Source organism: Orcinus orca, chromosome 2 (assembly GCF_937001465.1).
Source record: "Orcinus orca chromosome 2, mOrcOrc1.1, whole genome shotgun sequence".
Lineage (NCBI taxonomy): Eukaryota > Metazoa > Chordata > Mammalia > Artiodactyla > Delphinidae > Orcinus > Orcinus orca.
The window spans coordinates 160,403,806-160,422,431 of NC_064560.1; the positions used below are offsets into that span (position 1 = coordinate 160,403,806).

The following is an 18,626-nucleotide window of genomic DNA, read 5'->3' on the forward strand; positions in this document are numbered from 1 at the left end:
CATTGATCTAGGTGTCTGTCCTTTTGCCAGTTCCAGACTGGTTTGATTACTGCAGCTTTATAAGTTTTGAAATCAGGACATGTAAGCCCTCCAACCTTGTTCCTTTAAAGATTGTTTTGGATATTCTGGGTTATTTGCATTTCCTTATAACTGTTATGATGAGATGGTTATTTTCTGGAGAAAAAAAGAAGAAAGAAAACCTGCTGGACTTTAGATAGAGATTGCATTGAATCTATTGATCAATTTTGGGACAACTACCATCTTAGTAGTAATAGTGAGTCTTCTAATCTGTGAACACAGAATATTTCTCCATTTATTTAGATCTTTAATTTATCTCAGCAATGTTTTGTAATCTTCTGTGTATACATTTTGTACTCCTTTTGTTAATTTTTTGTGAAGCATTTTATCCTTTTTTATACTATTGTGAATAGAAGTCTTAATTTCATTCTCAGTTTATTGAAGATGTATAGAAATTCAGTTGATTTTTGTATATTAATCTTTTACCCTGTAATCTTGCTGAACTCATTTATTGGTGCAATAATAGTTTTTTGGTGGATTCCTAAGGATTTTCTAAATATAAGATCCTGTCATCTGAGAATAAGGACAGTTTTACTAATTCCTTTCCAATCTGAATACATTTGTTTTTTTCTTTTTCTTGCCTGATTGCACTGGCTCTTGCTTTTTATTTCAAGTAACTCTTTCTGTATTTCTTTGTTCTTTAGCATATAAAACTGTTTTTAAAGAAGAAAATGTGATTATTATATAAATTATGAAGACAGAATATTATAGTTTGATTTATTACTAAATTCATTCTTTTTCTTTTTAAACTTCAATTTATAGTAAATACATACCAAACTGTCTTTTCATGTTTATACAAACAGCTGGTTTGAAATTAAGTTTATGGGCTCAAACTTACATGTGTGTTTCAGAGATACAATGAGCAGTGAAAATTTGCCTCCAATAATGCACAGTTTAGAAGTTCTTCATTTGGGCTACAACGGAATTTGTAATCTCATTCAGCTACAGCTTAACAGACTAAGAAATTTAAAATTCCTCTTTCTTCAGGGTGAGTAGCAACACTATTCATGTATAAGTCTTTATTATTAAAAACTGATTTGATTATCATCCTGTTTTGAAAGCAAATATAAGCATCAACATTAAAACAGATTCATTGACAAAAATATTTCAGTAATCACTAATGGGTTTATCTTGGGTTATTTATATAAATAATGTAAATGTGATATTCTAGAGCTATAGAATATTGCATTCTAGCTCTGACACCAAAACACATGGCATTTTCTATGCAGCATGAATGACATAATGGGGCTAGAGTGGTCTCAGTGGAAAGGGTGAGTCCAAAATGCAGTTTAAAAGAAGTAAATATTAGTACTTAATGACTAGATATACAAGGAAAGAAAAATAGTTCAAGATGTTTGCATGCTTTTATTAAGAGATTGGGCAAAATGAGGTACTAAAGCTAGGGAAAGATTAGTTAGTGTTGTGACAACTTTCAGACATGAAAATGGAAACTTTTTCAAGTTGTAGTACTGCACCACAGGTCAGAACTGGAGATGTATATTTTAGAATTATCCCAGTGGAGGTAACAGGTGAAGTCATAGCATATGTGCTTACTTAGGAAATAAGTATAGAGAAAGAATGAAAAGCCAAAAAGGGATGTGGAGACAAACCCACTACCTCTCAGCAATTCCCTTCCACACCCCACACCCAGTATTAAGAAGGGTGGAATAAGCACCAGCAAAGGAGACATTCACAAAATTTTGAAAGAAAACCAAGAAATACAAACTCTAAATGTCAGGAGAAAAGAGGGTGATTGACCTAAAGTCAAATGATAAAAAGAATGAGGCCTATGAAAAACATACTGGATGTACACAATTGGATTCAACAAAAAAGGAGACCATTAGTAACCTTCAGAGTATCAGATTTGGAAGTGTGGGAAGAGCAAAAGCCAAAGTGAAAACAATATAGAGGGAAGTGGTTGGATAGGCAGTAAAGACAACAAACAGAGGTTGGATGCTCAAGGAACTTGTCCCTGAAAAGAAGGTAAGAGATCAGAAGGTAGCTAGTGAAATTATAAGCATATTTTAAAGGTTTGTAAAGAGGTGAGTTAGGTTAAAGATACTGAACAGGAGGAGATAATTCTAAGGTCAGTCTAAAGAGGGAAGAGGGCAAAAGTTGTAGAGGAGTACACAAATGTAGGCAGTGATAAGATGACGCCATGCCATGGTCTACCAGAGAGTTAATGAACTTACATTTCACATATTGTGTTAAGTTTGCAAGATGGTGGGAAAGGTACAGTCTTTAGGGAAAGGGCAGGGTGGGGCTGTAGGGAAGCAAGTTAGAATCTTAAGGGTTAAGGGTCAAATTTATCTAAAATATAACTATCTAGTTAAATAAGTGGGAATTGGGAGACCATCAAGATGGCGGAGGAGTAGGATGTGGAGATCACCTTCCTCTTCACAAATACATCAAAAATACATCTGCATGTGGAACACTCCTACAGAACACCTACTGAACGTTGGCAGAAGACCTCAGACTTCCCAAGGGCAAGAAATCCCTATGTATCTGGGTGGAACAAAAGAAAAAAGTAAAAACAGAGACAAAAGAATAGGGACGGGACTTCCACATCTGGGAGGGAGCTGTGAAGGAGGAAAAGTTTCCACACAATAGGAAGCCCCTTCACTGGTGGAGACGGTAAATTGTAGACTTCAGGTTTGCTGTCTGAGACTGACTTGTTTCTGATTTTTATGCTTAGTATAGTTTTTAGCACTTGTTATCATTGGTGGATTTGTTTATTGGTTTGGTTGCTCTCTTCTTTTTTTAATTACTTTTTAATTTTTTAATTTTAATAATTTTTAAAAAGTTTTTAAATTTTAATTTAATTTAATTTTTTCTTTCTTTTTTTCTCCCTTTTCTTCTGAGCCATGTGGCTGACAGGGTCTTGATGCTCCAGCCTGATATCAGGCCTGAGCGTCTGTGGTGGGAGAGCTGAGTTAAGGACATTGGCCCACCATAGACCTCCCAGCCCCAAGTAATAACAATTGGCAAGAGCTCTCCCAGAGATCTCTGTCTCAACACTAAGACCTAGCGCCACCCAATGGCTAGCAAGCTCCAGTGCTGGACACCCCATGCCAAAGCAAGACAGGAACACAATCCCACAGATTAGCAGAGAGGCTACCTAAAATCATACTGAATGCACAGACACCCCAAAAACACACCACCGGATGCAGCCCTGCCCACCAGAAAGAAAAGAGCCAGCCCAACCCACCAGAACCCAGACACCAGTGCCCTCCACCAGGAAGCCTACACAAGCCACTGAACCAACCTTACCCACAGGGGGCAGACACCAAAAACAACAGGAATTACAAACCTGCATTCTGTGAAAAGGAGACCCTAAACACAGAGTTAATCTAAATGGAAAGATAGAAATTTGTCTGTCGGATAAGTGACCTGGAAGATAAGAACGGATAAGTGACCGGGAAGATAAAATAGTGGAAATAACTACCACAGAGCAGAATAAACAAAAAAGAATGAGAAGAATTGAGGACAGTCTCAGAGACCTCAGGGAAAACATTAAATGCACCAACATTCGAATTATAGGGGTCCCAGAAGAAGAGAAAAAAGGGTCTGAGAAAATATTTGAAGAGATTGTAGTTGAAGACTTCCCTAACATGGGAAAGGAAATAGTCAATCAAGTCCAGGAATTGCAGAGAGTCCCATACAGGATAAATCCAAGGGGAAACACACCAAGACACATATTAATCAAACTATCAAAAATTAAATACAAATAAAAAATATTAAAGGCAGCATGGGAAAAACAACAAATAACATACAAGGGAATCCCCATAAGGTTAACAGCTGATCTTTCAGCAGAAACTATGCAAGCCAGAAGGGACATGTTTAAAGTGATGAAAGGGAAAAACCTACAACCAAGATTACTCTACCCAGCAAGGATCTCATTCAGATTCAATGGAGAAATTAAAACCTTTACAGACAAGCAAAAGTGAAGAGAATTCAGCACTAACAAACCAGCTTTACAACAAATGCCTAAGGAACTTCTATAGGCAGGAGACACAAGAGAAGGAAAAGACCTACAGTAACAAACCCAAAACAATTAAGCAAATGGGAGTAGGAACATACATACTGAGAATAATCTTAAATGTAAATGGATTGAATGCTCCAACCAAAAGACGTAGACTGGCTGAATGGATACAAAAACAAGACCCATATATATGCTGTCTACAAGACACCCACTTCAGACCTAGGGACACATACAGACTGAAAGTGAGGGGATGGAAAAAGATATTCCATGCAAATGGAAATCAAAAGAAAGCTGGAGTAGCAATTCTCATATCTGACAAAATAGACTTTAAAGACTATTACAAGAGACAAGGACACTACATAATGATCTAAGGATCAATCCAACAAGAAGATATAACAATTGTAAATATTTATGCACCCAATATAGGAGCACCTCAATACATAAGGCAAATGCTAACAGCCATAAAAGGGGCCATCAACAGTAACAAAATCATAGTAGGGGACTTTAACACCCCACTTTCACCAATGGACAGATCATCCAAAATGAAAATAAATACGGAAACACAAGCTTTAAATGACACATTAGACAAGATGGACTTAATTGATATTTATAGGACATTCCATCCAAAAATGACAGAATACAATTTCTTCTCAAGTGCTCATGGAACATTCTCCAGGATAGATCATATCTTGGGCCACAAATCAGGCCTTGGTAAATTTAAGAAAATTGAAATCGTATCAAGTATCTTCTCCACCACAACGCTATGAGACTATATATCAATTACAGGAAAGAAAATGTAAAAAATACAAACACATGGAGGCTAAACAATACACTACCAAATAATGAAGAGATCACTGAAGAAATCAAAGAGGAAATCAAAAAATACCTAGAAACAAATGACAATGAAAACACAACAACCCAAAACCTATGGGATGCATCAAAAGCAGGTCTAAGAGGGAAGTTTATAGCAATACAATCCTACATCAAGAAACAAGAAAAATCTCAAATAAACAATCTAATCTTACACCTAAAGCAATTAGAGGAAGAAGAACAAAAAAACCCCAAAGTTAGCAGAAGGAAAGAAATCATAAAGATAAGGTCAGAAATGAATGAAAAAGAAGTGAAGGACACAATAGCAAAGATCAATAAAACTAAAAGTTGGTTCTTTTAGAAGATAAACTGAATTGATAAGCCATTAGCCAGACTCTTCAAGAAAAAAAGGGAGAAGACTCAAATCAACAGAATTAGAAATGAAAAAGGAGAAGTAACAACTGACACTGCAGAAATCAAAGAATCATGAGGGATTACTACACGGAACTGTATGCCAAAAAAATGGACAACCTGGAAGAAAGGGACAAATTCTTAGAAAAGCACAGCCTTCTGAGACTGAACCAGGAAGAAATAGAAAATATAAGCAGACCAACCACAAGCACTGAAATTGAAACTGTGATTAAAAATCTTCCAACAAACATAAAGCCCAGGACCAGACTGCTTCACAGGCGAATTCTATCAGTTTGGAGAAAAGCTAACACCTATCCTTCTCAAACTCTTCCAAAATATAGCAGAGGGAGGAATGCTCCCAAACTCATTCTACAAGGTCACCATCACCCTGATGCCAAAATCAGACAAAGATGGCACAAAAAAGAAAACTAAAGACCAATATCACTCATGAACATAGATGCAAAAATCCTCAACAAAATACTAGCAAACAGAATCCAACAGCACATTAAAAGGATCATACACCATGATCAAGTGGGGGTGTATCCCAGGGATGCAAGGATTCTTCAATATACGCAAATCAATCAATGTGATACCCCATATTAACAAACTGAAGGATAAAAACCATATGATCATCTCCATAGCTGTAGAAAAAGCTTTCAACAAAATTCAACACCCATTTATGATAAAAACTCTCCAGAAAGCAGGCATAGAGGGAACTTACCTCAACATAATAAAGGCCATATATGATAAACCCACAGCCAACATCATCATCAATGGTGAAAAACTGAAACCATTTCCTCTAAAATCAGGAACAAGACAAGGATCCCACTCTCACCACTATTATTCAACATAGTTTTGGAAGTTTTAGCTACAGCAATCAGAGAATAAAAAGAAATAAAAGGAATCCAAATCAGAGAAGAAGAAGTAAAGCTGTCACTGTTTGCAGATGACATGATACTTTACAGAGAGAATCCTAAAGATGCTACCAGAAAACTAGTAAAGCTAATCAGTGAATCTGGTTAAGTAGCAGGATACAAAATTAATGCACAGAAATCTCTTGCATTCCTATACACTAATGTTGAAAAATATGAAAGAGAAATTAAGGAAACACTCCCATTTACCACTGCAACAAAAAGAATAAAATGCCTAGGAATAAACCTACCTAAGGAGACAAAAGACCTGTATGCAGAAAAGTATAAGACACTGATGAAAGGTATTAAAGATGATACCAACAGGTGGAGAGATATACCATGTTTTGAATTGGAAGAATCAACATTGTGAAAATGACTATACTACCCAAAGCTATTTACAGATTCATTGCAATCCCTATCAAACTACCAAGGGAATTTTTCACAGTACTAGAACAAAAAATTTCACAATTTGTGTGGAAAGACCCCAAATAGCCAAAGCAATCTTGAAAAAGAAAAATGGAGCTCCCTGACTTCAGCCTATACTGTAGATTTTTTGATGATGTCCATACACTACCAAATGTAAAATAACTAGCTAGTGTCTAGCCTTACATTTAGGTCTCTAATCCATTTTGATTTTATTTTTGTGTATGGTGTTAGGAAGTGTTCTAATTTCATTCTTTTACTTATAGCTGTCCAGTTTTCCCAGCACCACTTACTGAACAGGCTGTTTTTTCTCCATTCTTTATTCTTGCCTCCTTTTTCAAAGATAAGGTGACCATATGTGCATGGGTTTATCTCTGGGCTAGTGGAGCTCCCTGATTTCAGCCCATACTGTAGATTTTTTGATGATGTCCATACACTACCAAATGTAAAATAACTAGCTAGTGGGAAGCAGCTGCATCGCACAGGGTGATCAGCTTGGTGCTTTGTGACCACCTAGAGGGGTGGGATAAGGAGGGTGGGAGGGAGGTGCAAGAGGGAGGGGATATGGGGATATATGTATATATATATCTGATTCACTTTGTTGTACAGCAGCAACTTATACTCCAATAAAGATATTAAAGAAAAATGAACTGTTAAGAAGGGAAATAAATAATATCTCATAAGTAAAAAAAATTTTTTTAATTTAGAAGTAAATAAGTGAGAGTTTTCTAACAATGGCAAATTCTACTAGTTAAATATAAGATCCCTGAAATCACATTTAGCACTGTTGTTTTGGAGTTTTCTTTCTTAAATATGTTTAGTGAACATTCTAAAATGAAAAATAGCCAAAAATATGCTACTGTAGACATTATTCAGCACTTAAAGCTATGTCACGTGATTTTTATACCACTGGACTTTATTAAAAGTGACCGTCCAAATACATGATTTCATGAAAGTAATATATTAACACAACTGAGTCATTTTTCTCAGTCTGACTTGAATAGTCTTTTTTTCATTCTTAAGTAAGGCAGTGGTAATGTTTCAAAGTCTGTGATTTAATTCCGTGAGCAATTTTATTGAAGGTTATGATGTTATCAGTTTCTCTAAGGAATAAAACAAAATAAGGTAACTTTCTCATATTTCATCAATTATGAGACACCCACTTTTTATATTTTAACATGTCTTGAAATCAGGTTGTATCTTTTTTTTTTTTTTTTTTTTTTTTTTTTTTTTTTTTTGCGGTACGCGGGCCTCTCACTGTTGTGGCCTCTCCCGTTGCGGAGCACAGGCTCCGGACGCGCAGGCTCAGCGGCCATGGCTCACGGGCCCAGCCGCTCTGCGGCATGTGGGATCTTCCCGGACCGGGGCACGAACCCTTGTCCCCTGCATCGGCAGGCGGACTCTCAACCACTGTGCCACCAGGGAAGCCCAGGTTGTATCTTAATTGATGGCATAACATAGTTTACCTAGCCATGTTTTTTTTCCTTAGTATACATAAAATATTGACCTATCTTAACAATCGTTGGCATCTTAAGTTCGACTAAATATGTTAAATTACAAAGAGAAGAATTCCAAGAAAGTGGGATCACATGTTCAGTAGTATATTAGTTTGCTAGGACTGCCATAACAAAGTACCACAGCCTGGGTGGCTTAAACAAAAATTTATTTCCTCACAGTTCTGGAGGCCAGAAGTCCAAGATCAAGATATCAGCAGGGTTGGTCACTTCTGAGGGCCTCTCTTCTTGGCTTATAATTGTATTCTGTATCTTCACATGGTCTTCCCTCTGTGTCCTAATCTCCTCTTCACATAAGGACACCAGTGATATTGGATTAGTGATCACCCAATGACCTCATTTAACGTTAGTTACCTCTTTAAAGACCGAAATACAGCCATGTTCTGAGGGGCTAGGGGTTAAGACTTCCACATATTAATTGGGGGGGGACACAATTCAGTCCAGTAACAAAGAGGATAAATAGTGGATGAAAGAATGGCACAGAAGCAGCATTGTAAAAGGTCTAGGGTAGGCCTGGTGTTGCCACTTTTATGTCATTGAGCAAGACAGTTTCTCTGACCCTCAGTTTTCTGATCACTAAAAAAGGATAGGCTTCCCTGGTGGTGCAGTGGTTGAGAGTCCGCCTGCCCATGCTAGGGGACACGGGTTCGTGCCCCGGTCCGGGAAGATCCCACATGCCGCGGAGCGGCTGGGCCCATGAGCCATGGCCGCTGAGCCTGTGCGTCCGGAGCCTGTGCTCCGCAACGGGAGAGGCCACAACAGTGAGAGGCCCGAATACAGCAAAAAAAAAAGAAAAAAGAATAAAATTTTCCCTGTGCTATTTTAAGAATCGAATAGAAAACACACATAAAAGCATTTGGTCAACTCAAAGGTTCTCTTCTTATATAAGTTATCATTCATACTTATAAAACTATTGATTGCTACAGCTGAGAGAAATCATAGGTTATAATGAAAGGATTGAGGTTTTAATTAACGTAATAAATTCTTAATTTTTTAATGTAGTTGCAGTGCAAAAATATGTTGAGAAAGAAAACAGCATAATTAAGGTATATTCTTCCAACCTAACATTACAACAAATTAGTTTATTTTAATAATTAGATATACCTATTTGAATACCTATTAGAATAATAATTAGAATAACCCAGTATACTCAGGAAGTGTATCTTTTTTTTTTTTGCTTTTCTAACTACTTCCTGGTGCATTTTGGTCTTTCTTTTTAAGTTGTTTTTGTTTGTTTTTAAAATTAAATTATAGTTGATTTACAATGCTGTGTTAGTTTCTGGTGTACATCAAAGTGATTCAGTTATACATATATATAGTCTTTTTCATATTCTTTTCCATTATGACTTATTATAGGATATTGAATATAGTTCCCTGTGCTACACAGTAGGCTCTTGTTGTTTATCCATTCTATATATAATAGTTTGCATCTGCTAGTCCCAAACTCCAGTACATATTTCCCCCACCACCTCTCCCTCTTGGCAACCACAAGTCTGTTCTCTGTCTGTAAGTCTGTTTCTGTTTTGTGGATGGGTTCATTTGTGTCATATTTTAGATTCCACATTGAAGTGATATCATATGGTATTTGTCTTTCTCTTTCTGACTTAATTCGGTTCGTATGATAATCTCTAGGTCCATACGTGTAGCTGCAAATGGCATTATCTCATTCTTTTTTATGGCTGAGTAACATTCCATTGTATCTATGTACCATATCTTCTTTATCCATTTATCTGTTGATGGACATTTAGGTTGCTTCCATGTCTTGGATATTGTAAATAGTGCTGCAGTGAACATTGGGGTGCATGCATCTTTTTGAATTGCTGGATCATATGGCAACTCTATTTTTAGTTTTTTCAGCCACCTCCATATTGTTTTGCATAGTGGCTGCACCAATTTACATTCCCACCAACAGTGTAGGAGGGTTCCCTTTTCTCCACAACCTCTCCATTATCCCACCCCCCTAGATGGTCACAAAGCACCAAGCTGATCTCCCTGTGCTATGCGGCTGCTTCCCACTAGCTATCTATTTTACATTTGGTAGTGTATATATGTCCATGCCACTCTCTCACTTCATCCCAGCTTACCCTTCCCCCTCCCCAAGTCGTTAAGTCCACTCTTTACGTCTGCGTCTTTATTCCTGTCCTGCCCCTAGGTTCTTCAGAACCATTTTTTTAAAATTTAGATTCCATATATATGTGTGAGCGTACGGTATTTGTTTTTCTCTTTCTGACTTACTTCACTCTGTATGACAGATTCTAGGTCCATCCACCACACTACAAATAACTCAGTTTCGTTTCTTTTTATGGCTAATATTCCATTGTACATAGGTGCCACATCTTCTTTATCCATTCATCTGATGGGAATGTAAATTGATACAGCCACTATGGAGAACAGTATGGAGATTCCTTGAAAAACTAAAAATAGAACTACCATATGACCCAGCAGTCCCACTACTGGGCATATACCCTGAGAAAACCATAACTCAAAAAGAGTCATGTACCACAATGTTCATTGCAGCACTATTTACAATAGCCAGGACATGGAAGCAACCTAAGTGTCTATAGACTTTTTAATGACGGCCATTCTGACCAGTGTGAGGTGGTACCTCATTGTAGTTTTGATTTGCATTTCTCTAATAATTAGCAATGTTGAGCATCTTTTCATATACTTCAGCCATCTGTATGTCTTCTTTGGAGAAATGTCTATTTAGGTCCTCTGCCCATTTTTTGATTGGGTTGTTTTTTTGTTATTGAGCTGTATGAGCTAGGAAGCATATCTTCTGCAGCACTTTTATACATCTACTTTTATCAGTATCAACTATTTTAGCACTTAACTGTTGAACAGACAGATTGGGTCAATTCAGTACATTTTGTGCATCATATCTTAAAGGAAAAATTTTGCCAAATATTATTTGATGATGATGCTACCTTCCTATAAATAACATTTCTGTTTCTCCTTGGAAATATGTTCTTTTTAATACTTCACTTCTTAAAGAATCATTTGATAAAAAAATATTTAAATGAAGATAGATAACTTTTATTCAGTTTGGGCTCACTTAACATATCATGAATTATCTTTTTCAGGGAATGAAATCAGTCAAGTTGAAGGGCTTGACAACTTAGAATTCCTTCAGGAATTGGTAGTGGACCATAACCGCATCAGAGCCTTTAATGATAGTGCCTTTGCCAAACCAAGCTCTCTGTTGGCACTTCACCTAGAGGAAAACAGACTACGAGAGCTGAGCAAATTACAACCTTTGGTAAAACTAGAGAAACTCTTCCTAGGATATAATAAAATCCAGGTAACATTATTTATGAGATTTAAAAGACTTAACTCCTTTGAATATAAAGCTTCCAAGCACACCAATGAAAATTTTGCTAGTGTGTTATTTATCATTTATATGACATGTAAATACTCTGGGATGCAGAAATGCTCACCTTGCTGCTAGACTTATAAACCCAACCAACCCACATGCATCTACCTGCAGATCCTCTAAGAGATATTTTTTGTTCCTGACTTCTCTTGGTCCAAGCTATTTGTGCATCTCAATCCTAGACTCCCTCTGCCCCTTTAAACTTAACATACGTACTTGTTCTACCTGACATTTGAATCAACTCCTGATAATGGACTTCGACTTGGCTTTAATAATCCATCTTTCCCCACTCAAGGCTTCCTAAGCTAGCATCCTGCATTTGTTTCACCTGCTCATAATTCAGCCTGTTTCCATTAGGCCACTGCCCCAACTGAGCCTGCCCAAACTCTCTTCTGAGATAGTATGCAGATAAGAGGGTTAACATTTCTCTCAGTGTTTTGCTGATGATCAGTTAGCCCTCCTTTTACCAATTTTGAAATTTCTGCCCATACCTCTAAGACAATCTTGAAGACAAACTGAACTGTATACTGCCCTGCAAGGGCAGGGACCATGTCTTTCTTGCCCACATTTGTATTAGTATATAGCAAAGCGTCTGGTACATAGTAGATACATGATCAATACTTGTTAGTGGCTCTTCTTGCTGGAGTTCAGGAAGCCTTTTCTGGAGTGATATAAAAGCCTGTTCAAGGCGACAAGGAAATCATGATCAGTGCCCCTTTCTACACAGCATCTAGTAAATACATATACAGAGAAAATTACATACAACTCACACATCAAGGGTCAAACAACATTCATCTGAGAAAAAGCCTGCCAAAACTGGCAATGGTTCTTCCAAAGCTTTATCCAGAAGAAATCTAAATTAGGATAATTGCTATCCTATAGGAACTCTTTCCAGTGATAGCAACTGAGCTAACACAAAGAATATGTCAAATCAGACTTACTTGAATCTGAGACCTTACCCAGTATCAAGCCTTACTAATAATTTCAAGGATACACAGGGTCTGGGGCATTCCTGTGGCTTCTCAAATTCCACTTCCAAGTGATCTAAAATAGGTCTAAATATTTTTATAGTTACTAGATGAATTGGCTAAACCCACTAGTCATCCCAAATAAGAAGAGGAGCATATCAATAACTTTGTTTTATTACTATGAACTAGCAACAACCTGAAGCTGATCTTGTTGCCTAAATTTTGTCAGCAATAGCATTTTAGAAATAACTTTGCAGAAACTAAAATGTATTTGCAAACTTTCACCAATGTTAAATAGATAATAATAAATAATCCCATCCAGTAGCAAAGGCAAGTCATTCAACTAGAGAAATAGTTTTTCAACTATATACATTACCATCAAATATATCAGTATTAAGTCCATTCAATATGACATGCTCCTTCATGGTTAAGGTTGTGTTTGATATGCACCTTGGAAATTGTTTAGACTAGATTCACCTCCTTTTCTACACATCTAGGTCAATCCTCTTGGGAATTAACCAAATATAATCTGAGTTTTAGAATAGATCATAAGTCTTCTGAAAAAAATATGGTCTTTCCTAGTAAGCGCTGCTGTATGGCCTGTTTCCCATGTTAGCTTGTCATCTTTACCCAGTCATGTATTTGGAATCAATAGTACACAGATCTGTCTTTAATCAACAATACAGAATATTGTCAATCAAGCTCACTTCAGAAGATTCAATCATGAACTCGCTGCAATCCAACACTTACATATAATTACTTCAAATCAGCATATATTTAAAGATGTTGGGTCTAACCAAATAATAACTTACTGCTTAATTTTTTAATAGGATATGGCAGAACTGGAAAAACTTGATGGTATCTCTTCCCTCAGAGAGCTTACAGTTTATGGCAATCCAGTGAGTGTGTTATTTTTCTAATTTATTAGTTAATTTATTTTAAATATAATTTATAGTTGTATATAACTTATTTTTATATAATGTGAGAAAAGATTTAATTTTATCTGTTTCCATATGCATAAACAGTTATCCAAGCACAATTTATTGACTAGCGTCTTCTTCCAACTGATTACAATATAAACTGTCATTGTCATATACAAGAGGGTCTACTTCTTGGTTCTACTTTGTATTCATTGGCCTATTTGTCAATCCCTATAACATTACACTGTGTTAATCACTAAAGTTTTACATTAAGTCTTGATGTCCAGTAGAGTAAGCACCTCTAATTTTCCTTGTCTTCCACCTTCTCTTTTTTTTTCTTCACTGTCTTGGCTATCCCTGGCCCTTTACACTTCCTATGAGTTTCAGTAAACAGCTTCTCAAGTTATATGAGAATCTTGTTGATATTTTAATTGGAATTGCACTGAATTTATATATTAATTTTGGGAAAAATTTGCCACCTTTCCCGTTGGAGTCTTTGAAGGGATCAAATAAGTAGCATCCTTACTCACCTAACATTTGAACGAATTGAGAAATATGACAGTGGCAGATAGAGAGCTGAGAATATTTTGCTTAACTTAGTGAGAAAGCCAAATGGGCCTGCTAACAGATGCCAAAAGTAAGTCATGATGACCCAGTAGCAGGAAATACTTCACTGAGGCCTTTCCACATGGGAGGAGAGCTTCTCCTGGAGGAGCAGAAGGCATTCTCCCAGCAATAAGCTCCTTCTCAAGAGGAAAGACAGGAGCTAAACATACCCAGTTTAATCTTCCCAGATTGGGACTTCCCTGGTGGCGCAGTGGTTAAGAATCTACCTGCCAATGCAGGGGACACGGGTTCGAGCCCTGGTCCAGGAAGATCCCACATGCCGCAGAGCAACTAAGCCCATGTACCACAACTACTGAAGCCCACGCACCTAGAGCCTGTGCTCCACAACAAGAGAAGCCACTGCAATGAGAAGCCCGCGCACTGCAACGAAGGGTAGCCCCCGCTCGCCACAACTAGAGAAAGCCCGTGTGCAGCAGCAAAGACCCAATGCAGCCAAAAATAAATAAAATAAATAGGGCTCCCCTGGTGGTGCAGTGGTTGAGAGTCCGCCTGCCGATGCAGGGGACACGGGTTCGTGCCCCGGTCTGGGAAGATCCCACATGCCGTGGAGCGGCTGTGCCCGTGAGCCATGGCCGCTGAGCCTGTTGCTCTGCAACGGGAGAGGCCACACAGGGAGAGGCCCGCGTACCGCAAAAACAAAACAAAACAAAAAAACCCCACAACAACATAAATAAATAAATTTATTTTTAAAAAAATCTTCCCAGATTTATCAGTTAAGTCGCTCTCCTTCCCCGAGTGAAGGAGTGAAGGGACTGAGAGAGCCAGTAGTGCCACATCATAGAGCTATTTCCACCAAGAAAGAAATACAATAAGCAGTCTCCCGTAATATTTATAGCATTGAGCCTTCTCTTTCACAAACACAAATATCGCTGTGTTTATTTTATGTCCTTCAATAAAGGTTTGTGATTTTCTCCTAAAGGTTTTAATCATCTTTCGTTAGATTTATTCTGTTGTTTTTTGTTTTGTTTTGTTTTGTTTTTGCGGTACACGGGCCTCTCACTGTTGTGGCCTCTCCCATTGCGGAGTACAGGCTCTGGACGCACAGGCTCAGCGGCCATGGCTTACGGGCCTAGCCGCTCCGCGGCATGTGGGATCTTCCTGGACCGGGGCACGAACCCGTGTCCCCTGCATCGGCAGGCAGATTCTCAACCACTGTGCCACCAGGGAAGCCCTATTCTGTTGTTTTAATAGCTGTTTTAAACAATATCTTTCTATATTTTTCTAGTTGTTTGTTGCTAAAGTATAGAAATTCTGATTTTTGCATATTACTCTTTATCCAGGAAGCTTGCTGAACTCTCTTTTAAATTCTAATGGATTGTAAATTTTGTTGGATTTTCTCTGTACACAATCATAGTATCTACAAATAATGACTCTTTCTTTCCAATCCTTATGGTTTTATTTCCTTTACTTCTGTCAGTGTGCTGACTAGGACTTCTAGTACAGTGCTGAATAGACACACTGATAGTTACTGACCTCAAAAGAATGCTTCTAAATTGTCACTATTAAATATGTTTGCTGTAGGTTATGGGTAGATAACCTTCAACATTTTAAGGCAGTTCCTTTCTAATTCCAGTTTACTACTTGTTTTTATCAGGAATGGACACTGGATTTTAACTAACTGGAAATATAGTATTTCTCTTTAATCTGTTAATATGCAAATTATATTAATAGATTCTGGTGCTAAACCATCCTTAAATTCCTGGGATGAATACTACTTGGTCATCTTTTATACTTTATTGGATTCAATTTGCTAAAATTTCATGTAGCATATCTCTATGGAAATAAGTAAAATTATTCTGTAATTTTACTTTATTATACTATTCTTTTCAAGTTCATCAAGGCTGTTCTTGCCTCATAAAATTAATTGGGGAGTTCTCCCTCTTTTTCTAGTCTATGAATTAATTTATATAAAAGAAGACTTGTGTGTTCCTTGAAGGATAATTAGATCCTGTCTCTAAAACCATGTGAACTTAATATTTTTTGAAGTTAGATTTTAAACTACTTATTCAAATCCTTTAATTGATATATATTATCTAACCATTTTCTATTAAACTGATAAGAACAGATACTACACTTGTTCTTAACAAAAAGGCAAGAAGCAATTTCTATTTATTCAAAAGTCAATATTGAGAACTTATATTTTTCAATAAAATTGTCCTTTTATCTAAATTTTAAATGCACTTCCATCATAATACTTTCATGAATTTTAAAAATCTCTACTATATCTGTGTTTTGTCACCTTTTTTATATCTAAATTTGTTGGTGTTTTTTTGCTTTTTCTCTTTTATTCTTGATGAGTCTTACTAAAGGTTTGTCTATCATATTAATCTCTTCAAATAACCATATTTTGGTTTTATCAAGTGTAATTTTTCTTTTTTGTTCATTAATTTCTACCCTTTACCTTTAGTTTCTTGGAATTTACTTTTTAAAAATATTCTGGAGTAGAATGCCTAGCTCATTAATTTTTAATATTTCTTCTAAATGAATAAATTTTAGGTTACAAAATACTGCTTTAGCAATAGCCTAAAAGTTTTGATATGTTGTGTTTTTCCTGCTATTTCTTAGAATCTACTTTACAGGGACTTCCCTGGTGGTCCAGTGGTTAAGATTTTGCCCTCCAATGCAGCGGGTGTGGATTTGATCCCTGGTCAGGGAGCTAGGATCCCACATGCCTTGCAGCCACAAAACCAAAACATGAAACAGAAGCAATATTATAACAAATTCAATAGACTTTTAAAAAAATGGTCCACATCAAAAAAAAAATCTTAGAATCTACTTTACAAAAGATTTCTTCTTTAATCTGTGAATTATTGAGGATTATGTGTGTTAATTTCAAACCTATTAGGTATTTTTAGCTATCTCGTTATTATTTATTTCTAGTGTTATTACATTTTAATCAGAAGAGACAGTCTATACATTCTTTGGTTTTATGAAACTGGCTTTGTGGCCTTGAATGTGCTCATTTTTTTAACTCAATTTACGGCTTAGAGATCCCTCTCCATTAATGTATATGTATCTACTACATTTTTAAAAAATAGTTTATTCCCCTCTGATGATAATCTTTCTTTCTTTCTTTTGTTATCACAAACAGTGCTGCATACTTCTTCTGTGTTGTCAGTACCCCAGATCATCCCTATATTCGGAGATTTGCTAAAAGTCAAGGGACTCAGCATATAGCTATACTCATGGCTAAGATTTATTACTGTGACGTAATGAGGATACACAGCCAAGTGATGAAGGAAAAACACATGGGCAGAGTCTGGAGGAATCCATGTGCAGGCTTCCTTATGCTCTTTCCCTCACATGAGGGGATCACAGTGTGCACTCTTCACACACCAACAAAAATGTAGCAACAAATGTGTTATATTTCTGCCCAGGAAATCCCATTAGACTTAATAGCATTCAAGGGTTTTTTTGGAAGCTGGTCATGTAGGTACCCTGTGCCAATCACATACCAAAATTCCAGACTCCCAGAAGGAGAGCAGGTTGAACATGAATCCTATTGTTTGTATAAGCAGTCTAGGCATAGTGAACTACCCTTATCAGTTAAGGAATGGTGGGAGAGCTTCCAAAATCCAAGTACCAAACTCTTGTCAAGAGCTCCTTGCAAACAGATCCTTCTAAAGATAACAGCCTCAAGCCTACTATGTTAACACTTTCTACACACTCTCTTATGTACTTATGCAAGTATTTTTATAGTAGGTTAATACTATGAAGTGATGGATCATATAGTTCAATAGATGTGTATTGAATTAAACTGCATAGTGTCTATGGGAAATTATCATACAAGTTTCAAACTAATTACTTATAAGTGAACTTTTATAATATAATCCTATTCATGAGTTGGGATGCCTGTAGTTAATGAACAATATCATATACTCTAAAAAGACATTAAATCTCCAAGTGGTAGCCTTGTTTAAAAAAAAAAAAAACTTCTCATCTTCATTTGGCATAACAGGGAATTGAGGAATCTTTCAATAAGGGAATTCGTATTTATATCATTTAATACTACAAATTAGCTGTTACATGTGATCTCTGCTGTCTATGCTTCTCTATAAAGGTTAATCTTTGAAATAAAAAGTTTTTTTAAGGAATGAATTGTTATTTTTAACTTTATTCAGATTTGTAGAAAAATGCTACATCGCCACGTGCTTATATTTCGACTGCCTAACTTACAGATGTTAGATGGAATCCCTGTGAATTCAGATGATAGGGCAAAAGCTGAATTTCACTTCTCTGAACCACAAGCAAAGAAAAATTTGGTAATAATTCTATTATTTACACTTTTTCTTTTAAAATACATAAATTATTAGTAGATGAACATTCTGTCATGAGTTTTTACGTAATGTTTAAACCTGATGTATGATGTTTTTCTAGATAATTTTAGTATGTATTTGGTGATTACTGTCAAAAGCAGCTTGATCTGGTGAATAGAGCATATACACATAGAAGCTAGGAAAGCTCCTTATTCAAAAAACATACTTTGACATAAAGCAAATTATTTTAAACTGTGCCTCTTGTTCCATATGTCAGATAATGCTAGAAGGTAAGAAACTGTAACGTATCACTCTTATAAACAGTGACTAACAATAAAACTCTCTCCACTTAG

General features: G+C 36.5%; 2 protein-coding genes across 3 annotated transcripts in view; one reads left to right on the forward strand and one right to left on the reverse strand.

Annotated features, from left to right (window-relative positions):
- The window catches only part of RTN1 (reticulon 1), a 413,685-nt gene that overhangs the window by 357,243 nt on the left and 37,816 nt on the right, over positions 1–18,626 (reverse strand). The window lies entirely within an intron of this gene.
- The window catches only part of LRRC9 (leucine rich repeat containing 9), a 114,428-nt gene that overhangs the window by 83,981 nt on the left and 11,821 nt on the right, over positions 1–18,626 (forward strand). The window contains exons 27-30 of the mRNA XM_049706427.1: positions 930–1,066; positions 11,213–11,430; positions 13,301–13,369; positions 18,139–18,279. Coding sequence (XP_049562384.1) covers positions 930–1,066; positions 11,213–11,430; positions 13,301–13,369; positions 18,139–18,279 — 565 coding nt within the window. The remainder of the gene's footprint in view (positions 1–929; positions 1,067–11,212; positions 11,431–13,300; positions 13,370–18,138; positions 18,280–18,626) is intronic.